This window comes from Fundulus heteroclitus, chromosome 19 (genome assembly GCF_011125445.2).
Source record: "Fundulus heteroclitus isolate FHET01 chromosome 19, MU-UCD_Fhet_4.1, whole genome shotgun sequence".
Classification (NCBI taxonomy): Eukaryota; Metazoa; Chordata; class Actinopteri; order Cyprinodontiformes; family Fundulidae; genus Fundulus; species Fundulus heteroclitus.
Window position 1 is genome coordinate 3,883,139 of NC_046379.1, and position 15,895 is coordinate 3,899,033.

Sequence of the window (15,895 nt, forward strand, 5' to 3'; positions counted from 1 at the left end):
AGACAGTGGAGATATCATTAGAGTGCATGCCATTATGGATGCATGACAATACAAGGATATTTAAGTTAAAATCTGAGTTTACTGTGGGTATTAATACTTATGGCCCGCTCAACACAAACATGGTCGGCATCAAACGTTCCTTCATGACCGTCTGGTTTCCTCTGAGGTGAGATGAGGAGAAGATCTCAGGATTCCTGATGATCTAAAAAGATTTTCCAAAGATAAATGCCCAGAGATCCTCCTCTCTGGTGGAAGAGGACCAAGTCCAGCCCCCTATGGGCCATGACTGTCTTCCCCATGATAGTATAGGTCATTACTCAGCGTTTCTGTCTCAAAAAATCCTTTTTTATATGTCCGATGTGAAATTATGTATTTTTTGAGCAACTAGGATTTGGATTTCCATCAACTGTGAGCCATTTTTACCTAAATTAACAGAAATAACTGAAATATATCATCCTGTGTGTTTGAAATCTCATAGTTTCTCGTTTTAAATTGAGTTGCTGAAATAAATACATGTTTTGATGATGTTTTAACTGATTGAGATGCACCTGTAGAAATAACATTGATTCTGTAACGCAAGGGGGAAGTTTAGTAAATGGACTTAACAGAGGACAGTGGATGGATGGACTCAGATGTAAAAAAAATCATCAGGGATTCTGTTTAAAACAATTATTTATCAGCATTTGGATCCCCCCCCCCACACACACACACACAAAATAAATATCCATGAGTTAAGGGTTGGATGTTCCTGAAATGTTCAGTGTGAGGTTTTGCTACTGCAATAAACATGAGTTTATTTTAGGTGTTTTTCTTTACACATCATTGCCAGAGGTGCCAACAAATGTGGAGGGAGCCGTACAAGCTAAGCCAGCCCAGACGTGTGTGTAATAATCAAATTTAAAGTCATTTTTAATCAGTACACGCAAAGGGTTGTTAAACTCTATGTTTGAGATAAAACTGGAGATAAAGATTTTACTAAACGTCAAGACATCAGAGGGTAGATTGGTTATCTTTTTGAACACCAAAGCTGATCACTGCATAATTCATCTTATAGAATATTTGCAAAAACTGGTATGTTAACTTTCCTACCTGAGTTTTATTGTCATATAAAGCTCAAGTGTTTCAAATGAACAAACCAGTTTATGCTGACTTGGTGGCTAAGTCAGAGTTCATGGTCTGTCCAGAAAATATGAAGCTTTAACCAAAGAACTGTCTATTAGATCAAATCCATTAATGTAATCTGATCACTTCTGATCGGTTGATACAACATCCGCCTTTAGTCCAGAAAGTTTTTAATCCCTGCAATCAAGTAGAATAAGTAAGGAGCATCTTAATTACAATATTATTGAAAAATATATTTACTTTAGTAATCCAATTAAAAAAGAGAAACTTGTTTAGCTTCATAACTTTGATGATTTCAGAGACATTGACGTAGTGACAGTGTATCGTTTCTGCACTCAGCAACAACCCGTAGTTTGGGTCAGACTAGTTTGGTGGCGGGTCAAAACATTTTTCTGGTAGACAGCAGTGCTGAAAACCATCCCTCACTCTGGAAACGCCTTATAAATGATCTCCAGACTCTTGAATGGGATTTGCTTCACAATCTTCAAGACTGTGGTTGCCCCAGTTGCTTGTGCAACTTTTTCTGCCACGCTTTTTCCTTCCACTCAACTTTTTATTATTACGCGTCATTGTAGAGGGTGGCTGTAGTCATCTGTCTTCCCCATGGTTGTATAGACCATAACACAACATGTTTTTTTTTCATTAAAAACACAAAAAATCCTTTTTCATATGCCTGAGAAGAAATTATATATTTTGAGGAACTGGGATTTAGGTTACCATTAACTGTGACCCATTTATACCTAAATTAGCATAAATACGTTTGAAATATATCATCCTGTGTGTTTGAAATCATTTTAAATTAGGTTAATGGAATAAATAATAAACTTTGGCCATGTGGTATTTGTTTGGTCATGTTACAGTGATGCTGCACAGGTAACGGTAAGGAACTGAAGCAGAGAACCAATGTTAGCGGTGTGGATGGCCTTTTCATGGTGTTAAAAGGATTGTGATATATATATATATATATATATATATATATATATATATATATATATATATATATATATATATATATATATATATATATATATATAGTTAAATATCAGAAAACGGCCACACCATCACATTTTCCACACTAGTGCATCTGTAGTACAAATAGTTAAATATGTAACCTCATGGCAAAATGAACCTGGATGTGAAATTAAGCAAAGATTGAAGCTTTTATGAAGTCAGAAAGAGAGACATTGGCTCCCTTAAACCTTAGAGACAGTTTTTTTTCCCATGTTCTGGGTCTTTATGGAACCCCATCCTCCAAAAAAACAAATAAACGTGACCACAAAGAGTCCCATTGCTCCTGTGAAGCCTTCAACATCTCGGATTGATCGGCATGTCCAGTTCACACGTGGAGCCGATCTGTCAGTGCACTGAATATTTCCAATTAACGTCATTTTGTCATTTTCACTAAAAGTCTGATCTCCATCACTGCGTCATGAAGTCCATATCTGCTCTCCTCTGTCATCAACAGTTCAGACACTCTGAAGCGCGCAGCTTTGACAGAGCGATAAAACGGTTGTCCTCAGCGGCTTTAAGTGGCTGGGGCAAGAAGGCAAAGGTTTCCCGTCTGTTTATGATCCCCAGTTTTTTGTTTTTTTTTCTGACAGAGCATCGTTATATTGTGCACTAATGAGCAGAGAGCCAGCTGTCCCATTATGCGCCTCCTCTCCTATTTAAAGCATCCCAGTTTACGAGTATATGGACCAGTAAATGATGTTAAAGAGGATGTACGCTCCGGGAAAGACGACCCTCGAGTACTTGTCTATGGCGTGGGTGTCTATCCAGATGTTGACATAGCCTCTGGAGGCCTTAACCTGACCCGTGATCTGAGGGTCATTCAGCGCCACCTGCGCCAGAATTCGCTCCTGCCGACCGCCGTTCTCTGGCATCCCATAATTCCCTGTGGTGTTAACATCCATGGACCCGTAGCCAGTGATCTGTGGGTCGATCATCATCTCGTCGGGGTTGCCAATGCCACATGTACACGGCAGCTGAAAGCAGAAAAAAAAAGAGAGAAGGTAAATGAATCACATTTTTTTAAAAGTAATAAACTTCTCTACTCCTAAATATGTTTATTTTTTTAGCATATTAGAAGCATCGAATGAGTTTGCGTTGATAAGATTCATCGAACAAGATGTTTTCGCTGGAAATGTTCCTCGAGGTATGTGGGCAATTTGGCTCCATATGCCACAACAGTTGGCACATGAAGAATAGCAGCGCTGCAGTCCCAGAAATAATTCACCATAGCCCTCAAAGCAGCTTAATGTGAGCAGATTCAGAAAATATTTATCTGTTTATTGGCAACGTTCATGAATTATTAATGCATGTCTCTGCCAGTTTACAAGTATTTCCCCCATAAATCAGGTCAGCCTGGACCGACGCTTCATTCCAACAGAAAAAATCTAACATTTTTAAGTATGTTTTCAACCAAAGCTGACAAAGATGTGCTTTTTAATTCATTAAATGTTTGTTAAAAAAAAAAGTGTCACCAGTTTATTGTATGTAAATCTAGAAGTGGCTCCAGTATTGGTAAAAGAACCAATACTGAAATCACTGCAGGTTCTGATATTGGGGTGCGACCGCTGACCCAGACAACATGTTATTGCTATTAGTCACATTTTGACTGATTTTAATCTAAAGGGATAAGCTGCCACCCCCAAAAAAAATTTTTCGCAAATAAATAAATTGCAGGCAATATAAATGATATATAAGCAAATAAATATTTGAATAGATGTGTTTTTGTTTCCTTCGCAGATTCTTAGAAGTTTAAGAATACATGCAGAGCTTAAGCACAGGAGGCTCTTGTCACTGGACCACCTGCTTCTGCACTCCTGTGGCATAATTTAGTGCAGAAGAGAAGAAAATGCTAAATATGTTTGTGTTTTCATTAAAGCATTTAGAGCTTTGGAAATAATCCCAGATTGTTACATTAATAATAACTGAGGACAAAATCCTGGAAAGCTAACAGAAAGAATACAGCAAAACGCTTAATTTTGTTCTATTGAACCTTTATCCTCTAACAGCCTGTTATTATACTTTAACACCCAGTAGGAATGTTTAAAATCTGAAAGATAAACATAAATAAGCTAATAATACTAACTACTAATAAAGTATAATAGAAGAACTTTTCCTATGAAACTTATCTCAATCTCATTTTCACATGAAGCATCGTCTCTGCCCAGGAATAATTAATTGATGCTAGTTAGTTTAGCAGTTTAAAAAAAAACAAAAAAAAAAAAACATTTTTCCAACAACTTTTTTTGAGCTTCTGTTTTTCTGAAGTCCATTGGTCTGGCCCCCTCCTCCAGTTTTAGCATTCTGTATAAAGATCTAGCAGCTCTGTAATAAAACAATGTCCATAAAGGCGCGGACAGGATTTTTCTGAGACTTATTAAGTAACCATCAGACTTGTAATTGGTAACACGCGGATGGACGAGGATAACTAACTTGTTTTTTTTGTTTTTTTTCCACATTTCCTTACAATACAAGCAACACAATACAAGCAACACTAAATAATAAAAAGTGCTCTAGCCTGAAGGATTCATCTATCAGGATCAGACCCAAACCCAATGTTCCTGGATAAAAAATAATTTGATTTATTTTTCACTGCAGGCAAAAGCATCTATAGAGAGAAAGAGCCAACAAACCAACACAGAGACCAAAGAAAGCACTCACTCTCTCCCTCAGCTTCCTCTCTTTCCTCTCCTGCACGGTTGAGAGGTAGTTCACAGCTGCGTACTCTATCACCGACAGGAAGACAAAGACGAAGCTGACCCAGAGGTAAATGTCCACGGCCTTGATGTAGGACACCCGAGGCATGGAGGCGTTGACCCCGGTAATAATGGTGGACATGGTCAGCACTGTGGTGATTCCTGCACAGGAGAGGAGAAACGTTTCAGTAAACACACTGGGCTTGTCCATAATGTTGCCGATGCTATCCTAAAAAGTTTCTGTTCAATCTTTAAAATGTATTTAAGAGCGAGCTGCCGTTTGTCCGTTAGAAAGAATGTAGAACATGTTTGAAACTGATTGAAGAGACGAATGACTTCCTGCATAACGCTGCAGAACGCTGTCCTTGTTCGATGAATTGCTCGGATTCTCTGAGGTACTGGTTTTGATGATGTTGCTTTCTCCAGCGCAAACTCATAGAAAAAAACTAATCAATGTCTAACTAAAAAAAACTGTTGAAAATAAAAGTTTTCTTTTATTTGAATTACAGTCCCCCCTAATTTCTCGGAAGTTGCAGCAATCAAGACCTCAAACATTAGGTCCTTTTTATCTGATTTATTTCCCTCTTTAATCCCATAGCAAGGTGTAGTTAATGCTGTTTTAGGATCTGCAATGTTTAAAGCAAGGGTGGGTAGTAATTTCCTCACCAATCAATGGTGTGCAATTATTTTGGATACATTAAAACGCTGCATCAAAACCATTACAGATATAGTTCATATTGAGTCTGTTCAGACAAATAAAGATGACTAATCAGGTCAAACTGGAAAAGTCTATGTTCAGCAGGAAAAAAAGTAAAAATTGTGCTTTTCCAAAGCCTTCAGACCTGTTGAACTTTTCCATGTTATTTTTGAACTTTCCACAAATTTCAAAGTGTTTTATTCAGGTTCTTTTTACAGATAAACATCTGAAAAGTGTGGCATGCATTTGTATCAGGCTTTCTTCACTCTGACTAGGGAGGATAGACCAACTGCAGGCAAGGAGAGCATTAATCAGAGAAAAGACAAAAGGACCATGGTACCTCAGGAGGAGCTGCAGAGATTCACAGCTTAAGTGGGGGAAACTGCTGACCAGATAACTATTAATCATGCACTACACAAATTTGGACATTATAGAAGAGTGGTAAAAACAAAGCCAATGTTGAAAAGAAATTACAAACCTGTCTACAGTTATGTAGACTAAACAGTAACCTTGTGGATAAAATGTGCTCGGCTGTCTTTCAAGATCCTTTTACCCAGCACTGCAAAAAGGGAACTTAAGGTAAGTAACATTTTCTTGAAAATAGTGTATTTGTCTTTGATTTGAGCAGGTAAATAAGATTATATGACAATGGAATGAGTATTTTGATCCCTAAATTAAGATAATTAGATATACTTCACTTGAAATAAGATGGTGGAGATGAGTTAATCCTGTTTAAAGTGCAAAAATCTTATTCCATTGGCAGATAATCTTATTTACCTGCTCAAATCAAGGACAAATACACTCATTTCAAGAAACTTTTATTTACTTTTAGCTTCATTTTTGCAGTGTGAAAGAGCGGCCTTCGTTTATTTAATAATTTTTCATCGTAAGAAATAACTGTTGAAACAGAAACTATACTTTTAACACATTTAATCTAAACAAGCCAGAGAAATGGTACAATGCAGTAAAAGGAAAATGAGGAAGAGCCCAGGATAAGGGTTACATCAGTTTCTTATAGATCAGTAAGGGCCCACCCTGCTAGGGTGCTACACCCTCCATGCATGAAAAGAAACTGGTCACTACTGGGGCATTATTTGCCAGACTGTGGAATATGCTGGAGCCAGAGTTTATCCATGTGTTTTCATTTCAGTCCCCTTTGTCCAAATCTGAGTATGTCACGTCTCTGACATCCACAGTTTCCATGAATCATCTGTTACTTTCCCAGTTACTGCTTTCAACAGCTCCAGCAACATGTAGTTTCATAAAATATCTGGCAATGTGGAGCACTTTCTCACAGTTCATTACAAATCAGCTCAAAGCACTGCCATGAATGAAAGGTGGAAACAAACATATCCAGAGAACCTTTGACAGGACAACTACATTTATGAAAGAAAATCATTAGAAGCCCTGTAAACGGTTTGCAATTATCCAAGTAAGGAATAATGCAAATGAAGAAGAAGCTGCTCTGTTTACTTGAGACCAAAGCTGAACTTTTTGCCCTAGATGACATATGTGCTGAAGTTTGTGGTTGTAAAATGACAAAATAGAAAAAAAAGGGTGAATAAATAAATTTCCAAGGCTCTATTTGATTCCACATTCAGCATATCTTACACTTGTAACAACCAACAGGACCTGCGGCTCTTAAACATCCCAAGTTAGTAACAATACCTTTTCTGGCTCAATTAAATTTGATGAGTAAATTCATGACAAATTAATTTGAAATGCTTAGGCTTCAGAGACATCTTGGCATGTTTGCCACAAATTGAATTAAAACAGATTTAATTACACACAGAAGAACATAAACAAGAAAATGAAAGGAAGAGGAATGGAGACACAGCTGGTGGTCTGAATCTCAATCATTGCACTGTGCTGCGCCTCGAGCCTCGTTACACAAAACAAGTACAGAATGTAACTAGAGGTGAAATATCAGACATAAAAATCAGCCACAGGGAGAAGAGGCCAACTCTATTTGGATGAGCGGCCTGTGCTGGAACCAGTTTAACATTTATTTAGGAGACTTCAATAAATAAAATGAAGGCCAATCAAAGCACTAGAGAGTTTCTAGTGTTTAGCCAAGGTTAAACCAGGTTCCTCTAGAAAAACAGGTGCATGATACAGTCTGCAAAATCCTATGCACAAATGGATTTAGAGCCAAAAGATTAGTTCACCTTAATGCTGTATCATTTCTGAACAGTTTGTAGGCAAAATATCATGTTTTATTGCCAAAAAAACAGAATCTATGAAATATGAACAAATGACCACCGACCCTTCCATTGGTTTGCAAACCAGATAAAAAGCACACACACAAAAAGCACCTGTTTGTGGGGTACATGGACAGGATCCTACTGCAAAACGGGAACTAGAGGTGAGTACAATTTTCTTGAAATTAGAGTATTTTTTCCTTGATTTGAGCAGCTAAATAAGACTATTTGCCAATGGAATAAGCTTTTTGCACTTAAAATAATAATTAATCTCCATCATCTCATTTCAAGTGCAGGATAGCTAATAATCTTATTTTAGGGATAAAAATACTCCTTGGCTAATAGTTTTATTTAGCTGCTCAAATCAAGGAAAAATACACTGATTTCAAGAAAATTTTATGTACTTTTAGTTCCCTTTTTGAAGTGACAAAGTATAGTTGGAAAGAGGAGGAAGTCCAATCTGGGAAGCCCAGGGTTTCATCTTTGTTTTTAGCAGATTATGTTGTCCTGTTAGCAACTTTAAGCCATGGCCTTCATCTATTATTCAAGGGATTCACAGCCAAGTGTGAAACGACCAGGGTAAGAGTTAGCTTTTCTAAAGCCCCATTTACACTAACCCTTTTTTAACCGATCCATGCCGAGTTCAGACTGAGCTTGGATCCGTTAATCGTGCCGAGCTTGGTTCTGATGACCGTTTACACATCATGCTAGCATGGTTCCTCGCCTCCTAGTGACGATATACGGTACTACTGCTCTCTAGGATTGAAGGAGGGACTCAACCAAATAAAATTGGCGGCGCCCGTAACATTTAGGAAGTTATGCTTGGTTATAATTGTGATACTTCGTTGTTTGCGGAGAGTCAGGCGAAGAAGGCAACCTTTGGTGAATGTACTTGATGGAGTCGGCTTTTGGGACGTGGATAAGACAAACGAACGTCTAATCAGGGTTTACAGATGCAGGAAACAACAACAGACGTTGAGGTTCATCACACTGCTAAGCAGAATCATCACTGGAAACCGTGTGGCACGGTAAAGAAGCTGGTATTTGAATGAATGTTTGACACTGCAAAATTAGTCAGCTGATTGTAAGGAGGTGACGCGGTCTGCTCATGAGCTCTTTGTTATCAGAGAACCGAGCCAGGAAAAAAACCAGGCCGAGCCCACCTATCGAACTGGTCCAGATTTAGCGCAGTTCGGTTGTGTCTGGCACGGTCCAGTTCAGTTGCGATCCATTTACACTCGATAGTTATCTCAGTTACCGAGCTCAGACCGGTCTCGGCACGGTTAAAAAAGGGTAGTGTAAACGGGGCTTTAGTCTTATGTCAGGGGAAAAGGTGGACTGATCCGTCCCGGTCAGGGTTCAGGCATTGCTTCATGCCGGGTGGTAGAGCTGTTGCTCCTTTGCAACAGACTCAGCTGAGCTGGTTAAGGCATGTAATTAGGATCCCTTTGAGCGTGTCTAAGCATCGCTGACCACTGAGAGGGACTATATCACTTACTAGCCTGGGAATGGCTTGGCATTCCCTAGAATAAGCTGAGCAGCTTGACATGTTTAATTGGTTTGTTAAAAGACCGAAATGCAGACAAGAGCTGGGAACATGTTGAATAATGAATGGTTTAAATGAATCAAGAAAGCTTACAAGACAACAGGGATGACAGGAACAGGGAGCATGGCACAGATGAGACCAGAACAGGGTAGTATGATGGAGGACCTAACAATAGCTGCGACAAAACTGGCTGAACCTATAGGGGAGGAGACGGTGGAGCCGATTACACAGGTGATATGAGTAAAGTCAATCAAGCTGAAGGAGAGGGAGGATAATGAACTGGCAGGGGCTGGAGGATAACAGAATCTAACAGGGAAGAATATATATATATATATATATATATATATATATATATATATATATATATATATATATATATATTGTGTATATATACAAGAATGGCCAGACACGAGGAAAAAACCTAAACTAACTAAGAAAAACGGGGCAGGAGATAAAGTTCTAATAGAACTATTGAAATCATAAAGAACAGAAGCTAACTAAAACAGGTACTGAATCTAACAGATACAAAAATGCACTTTAAATGCACAGAAACTAAACTAACGGCAGAAACAAGGATCTAGGGAGAACAACGCTGAAAGTTCAAAACATAAGCAAACTGCAGGGTCCCCAGGGTGACATACAAAGTAATTAAACCCCTGGGGATCCTGACACGCTGTTGTTGGATTTCTCTCTTGGACCAGAACCTCCTGCAATCCAATCTTGGATAAGCCGAAAACAACGATTGGGTGTAAAACATTATGATATTCGTGTTATAAGGAACTCACTTAAGTCATTTATGGATAAATTTGGTTATTTTAGCTTTATATGATTTTATTTAATTTTGCAGACAGACGATTAAAATTTAAACACAGGAAAAAAACTAGAACTACCAAATTTGTTGAGAAAAATTCTAGATTTTTTTTTTATAAAAAGCTTTTAACATAAACTATTCCCTCTTCTGATTTCTTCCAGTGAAACTGAGGGTTTTCCTACCTAGTGGCACCCTGGCAGGCACGGCCCTGCGATCAATCCAGAAGGAAACCCAGGACAGCATGACCATCAGAGTGGCAGGGAAATAAGTCTGCAGCAGGAAAAAGAAGATGTGGCGCCGCAGGGTGAAGTGGATGTACAAACGGTTGTACCAGCCTACAAAAAAAGGCAAAGAAAAGAAACAGCAGCAGTTATAGTCACATTGTCGTCAGGAGCTGGCTGTAGATGAACCGTGTCAACACTTAAAGCATCGTCCCAGCAACTCTGGCAGAGAAAGATAGCACACTAAATCCGTTTTATGCTCTGAGTTGCTGCGAAGTGACATGTGGCGGTTCGAACATTGTGACGCTTTCTGTGGATTTCCTGCGGCACACAGCGGGTTCACAACAGCCTGTCTGTTTCAGTTTGCTGCTAGGATTATGTAGCCTCCCTTTGCATTTGCTCTGGAGAGGATGAGTTCGTGTATGACATGCGTTCTCCTTTTATTAGAAACGACACGAAAAGTGAAACAAGGTCCTTTGAAGTTTTAATTCATTTGTGAGGCAATAGCATGTGGAGTTGTGGTACCTGTGCTGCTGTAAAAAGCCAGCTTTGTGGTGGTGTGAAATTTCTGGATCAGGAACTGAGAGAGGGATATTCTGTCATCCGTATTCAGGGATTCATTTCCTTTCTTCCAGTACAGCATCAGGTCGTCATCCGTGTACGCATCTGTTTGGGGAAACATGGAGAAATAGGAAAATACTCTGACCGAATCAGAACAAACAGTGCAAATGAAGCTGGATGAAAATGTAAACCAGAGAACAGGCTTTAACTCTACCTGTATGCAGCGGTTGGGATATTTACATATTCCGCTTTATGCACCGTGGAGTTTTACATGAGGGAGGAGATGGGCTTAAATGTAAAGCAGTGCTGGCCCTTTGAAGCAGCAGCAAGTCCTGAAACTTTAATGGTGTGATAGATCTGGGATTTCAGGAAATATCTGGTATGCAAAGCGGACATGTCAGTCTCAGCAGGGTGCAAGAAGAAGGCTCCCGAAGAGTATCAGAAATGGATATTAAAATGCCTGTCAAAGAACACGATGACTGCAAACAAAAATCGACAGATATACACCAGAGTTCATCCGCTGAAAAACCAAGATGTAAATCTTCTTTCTTGAGGTGAATTTTTGTGACGCTTCAGTTTTTTTGTGTGGGAGATTTTATTGCACATATGTAACCAGACACGTGTAACAAGTCAGCATGAACAGAGTTTATGTTTCTTCATTATTCTTTATAAAACTTGTCCAAATGTTAGTTTATCTGACGTTTTTTCTGATTTGAGCCTTTAACCTGTGCTATTGCAAGGTGCTTTATTTCTATTTGCGTTCAGTTTTAATTTATTCCTCGAGTTTTTTAGGCTTGGCAGTTTTCTCAAAGACTTGATTTTCAATCTTTTTTAAGTTCTCTTTGAGATTAATGTATGAATCTGATCCTTTTCCAATATGGACGTTTCGGGTTGAATTCCAGCTTCCTCCTGTCACATGTATATCTGCCCTTGGGCAAGGCACTTAACCCTCATCTGCAAATCGAGTGAGTGGGATTGGGTGAATGTGGCTCTAGTGTGGTGCGCTTGGAGCGGTCAATAGAAAAGCCTTATATAAATCCAGTCCATTTAGTTCAGATTCAGGTTGATGTTGAATAATACACTTAATTTGTTTGGTACCCATGTTAAATTCTCTTGGGGACCTCATTTGTAAATTCCCTTCTCACTACCACACAACCACCAAGATGGTGCATATGTACCAACAATGCCTGTTGATGCAGATTCTACACATATCAAGGATCTTGGAAGAATTTTGCAGCAATCTACTGGTCAGAGCTGTGCCTTTTTTATTTAGCTCATTTGTGTCATACAAACCTAAATATATGTTTTGTTTGTCCTGTATTGACATGATCTATCTCTACATTTTGAATCTGCTTGACAGCAAAAACATTATTTATTCACCATTCAGTGTTTCTTATTTATATTTCAATAAATCCAGGCATTAAGAGATTTACAGAAAAAGGAAACAGACCAATTTTTTAGCAATTCAGTGCTCTTATGAATCTGCATGCTGTGAAGACAACTTGCTGAGGTTCAAGTCGAGCATCAGAATGGAGCAGAAAAAGGATTTCAGTGACTTTAAATGAGGCATCGTTGTTGATGCCTGCAGGGGCAGGTCTGCATATTGATCTATTCAGAGTTTTACTCACAACAATTTCTTAGCTAGACAGAGAAAGGTTTGAAAAAGAGGAACTATCCAGTGAGCGGCAGATATGTGGGCGAAAATGTGCGGTTGGTCCAAGAGGTCCACACCGGGCGACACTCCTACCACCTAAAAACAGGAAGCTGAGGTCATGGTTCACCCGCGAAAGCTGGAAAGTAATAGACTGATCCGGTTAGTTGGGAACATTTAGATTGTAGGATTTGAATTTGAATGTCATGAAATCATTGATCCAACCGGCAGAGGATCAGCGGTTCAGGTTACGACTGGCGGTGGTGTTATAATGGTGGGAAGGATATTTTCTTACCACACTTGGGGCTCCTTTCTACCAGTTGAGAGTCTTTTGCACACCACAGCCTTCCTGACGATGTCCACCTCTTTAGGACCTCAGTGTGCCCATCTTCTGATTGCAACATCCAGCAGGATCTCACAAAGGTCAAATCATCTCAAACTGGTTTCTCGATCATTGCGATAAATTCACTGTACTCCACTGGCCTTCATAGTGACCTGATCTCTCACTCCAGCAGAGAATGTTGTTGAATGTCCAGCCAATGAATCTGGAGTAAATTTGTTTTCATATCAACGTTGAACTAAAAGCTATAGGGAAATCTTTCTATCGCCTTGTTGGATCTATGCAACGAAAGGTTGAAGTAAGAAGGCTTTTTGACAGTAAGAACCCCTTTCTGGGAACTTGAGTCATTTAGAGAGTGGGTCCTTTCCTTCTCAAGCCTTTTCCAGTTCTGCTACAACAACTGAATGTAAAACATCCGTCTCTAGGAAATATTTTAACGATCATTGTAGGCATTAAGTAAAATACAATTTGCCAAGATTCTCAACAACTAATTTCCAAGGTCTGGTTTCAAATCTCTCCACTGGAACACTTTGAGATGCACCGTGTAAACAGCTGTTACTGTTTTGTAGTTTAACATTTAGCTTTGAAGGTGAAATGACCTTGACAAGGAATGATGTTTTAATTTTTGATATTTGCAAACAAAAAAGTGAAATAAAGCATCCAGTTTTTGTAGAAAACACTTTACAACGAGCAACTAAGCAACCAAAAATTTATCTGTGAAGGTTCCTTTCGTATTACAGCTCCCTGCATTTGCTCAAATTTTAAAACTCGGTTGAAATGCAAAAGTCCCCCCCCCCTCCCCCCTACCCACCCACCCCACAAGATGCATTTATGTCCTGGGTGATTATGGTTAAAATGCTCCTATTTGTCTGAATTCAAGCATTTCACTCACAGCTCTCAATCTCCAGTGAGCAGGTTTGGGTGTCCAGGGGGAACCGGCTGAGGTCCATGTTGCACATGGCAGTGACAGTGACTCTGCAGAAGGAAACAGATCCACTCCAGCTTATAAACCGTGAAAACAAACTTCACTGCACTGTGCATACATATATAGTTATATATGCAAAGTAACTACATGGGATTTCTGGAAAGAAATAAAGAAATGAAACATGTCTGCCATATATATATATATATATATATATATATATATATATATATATATATATATATATATATATATATATATATATATATATATATATATATATATATATAGAGAGAGAGAGAGAGAGAGAGAGAGAGAGAGAGAGAGAGAGAGAGAGAGAGAGAGGGAGAGATTACAATTTATTATTACAAATTACAATTTGTAATGATAAATAAATACTGGTTTTTTTGGACTGTAAATTGCACTTTTTTTCATAGTTTGGCCAATCCTGCGACTCATAGTCAGGTGCGACTTTTAAATGGTACATCATTCTGAACAACATGAACCAAGTTGTAAACATTACTGTCCATAGCCACAAGAGGGCGCCCTAGGGTTGTGAAAATTATACGCTGCTCCTGTACCAACTAAAAACAAATTGAAACATTAACTTATAGACAACAAAGACAGAACACATACTTGCATGTTGTTTTGCTGTTTCAGTATGCATTCACGCAATGGAGCGTTCAGTGGTGCAGCTCGACGGAACCAGACCGTGACAGAACCTGTTATTGGGCTGTCTGTGAAGCTAACAACAGTTAGCGCTAGCTTACAGGTCTGCTGTCCAGGCGAGTTATAAATTCGTTGATGCTGCACTTGAGTTTTATCTTGCTCTATTAGCTTAGCACGTAGCACCGTTATGCTCTCCTCTCGGTCTAATTTCAGCGTAATTTTGACAACTTTCAGCGTGACGACCTGTCACGTTCAAATGCGCTGATCAGAACTTTACGGGTTGTTATGCTAATTTACATTATGCTAAGAGGAAGTAGAGCAGCCGGGGAACTGGAGGAGAAAAAAACGACATTCTCCTGATTGTTGACTAGACCAAATAAAGCATTGTGGAATTCAGAAAAAAAGCATCCCAGCTCACTCCATTGCTTATCAGTGCCTCAGCAGTGACAGCACCAGGTTCCCGGGAGTGAACATGACAGACCACTTAACCTGGGCCTAGAATACAGAATCTCTGGTTGAAACAAAAAACAAAAACAAAGCTCATAAGCGTTTATACTTCCTCCAAAGGATGAGAAGATCGCACCTCCCTTCTCACCACCTTCTATGGGAGCACCACTGCATTCATCACGACCCAATGTATCTCTGTGCTGCAGCAGCTGTGGCACAGAAAATTATTGGAACTTCTCTCCCTTCTGTTCAGGACATTGGACACAAACACTGTTTGGCAAGAGCCAGCCACATAATCAGAGTAACCCCACACCCACATCACGATCTGTTCTCACTGCTCGACTCTGGCAGGAGGTTCTGAGGCGCGAGGAGCAGGACATCGAGTTTTCTGCAACAGTTTCATCCCCCAGATCCTAAGGCTACTTAACCCTAGATAAATAAAACCATCAGCATCACAGAAGAAAACGACGAGGAGAGAAACTGAGTTGATCGTCTACTAATGTTTGTCTACATGTACATGTGTATGTGTGTGTCTACAAACAGAAATTGTTGAAATTATCTTCCTTATCATATAATTGTATTACTTATTTTATGTTTGTATCTTATTGGAGTCAATAGCAACGACATTTCATTCTACTTTGTTTTCCTAAAAAGACAAATGAAGCATATCTACCTTTCTTTCTGTCTGACGATATGTTATGCCTTTTGAAGTCCAAGCTATATTTTTTATGTCTACATTTAAAAAGCCAAAAACGGATTCATATTTCATTGCAGGAGCAGAATTTCAAACTGAACATCTGAGAACTCGGCCTTTAATTAGAGAAAACGTATTCATTGGGGGAGAAAAATCCAACATTAAGAAGAAAGTTCATTTTTTTTATAGACTTTTTTGCACCACGGTTATTGGTCCTCCTGCTGTTAATAGTTTATGCATCCTCATTTTGTGAAATGGACAGCACTTAGTCTTCTCCTATATCGTTTCACAAGACTGGAGTGTGCTTTA

The 15,895-nt window shown here is 39.0% G+C and overlaps 1 protein-coding gene across 1 annotated transcript in view; it reads right to left on the reverse strand.

The window, feature by feature from the left end:
• Positions 1-2,700: 2,700 nt before the first annotated feature.
• LOC105929875 (gamma-aminobutyric acid receptor subunit rho-1) overlaps positions 2,701-15,895 on the reverse strand; it is a 33,269-nt gene continuing 20,074 nt past the window's right edge. The window contains exons 6-10 of the mRNA XM_012867799.3: positions 13,747-13,829; positions 10,828-10,968; positions 10,264-10,416; positions 4,792-4,988; positions 2,701-3,107 (exon numbers count right to left, since the gene is read on the reverse strand). Of these exons, the coding sequence (XP_012723253.2) occupies positions 2,805-3,107; positions 4,792-4,988; positions 10,264-10,416; positions 10,828-10,968; positions 13,747-13,829 (877 nt within the window). The 3' untranslated portion in view covers positions 2,701-2,804. The remainder of the gene's footprint in view (positions 3,108-4,791; positions 4,989-10,263; positions 10,417-10,827; positions 10,969-13,746; positions 13,830-15,895) is intronic.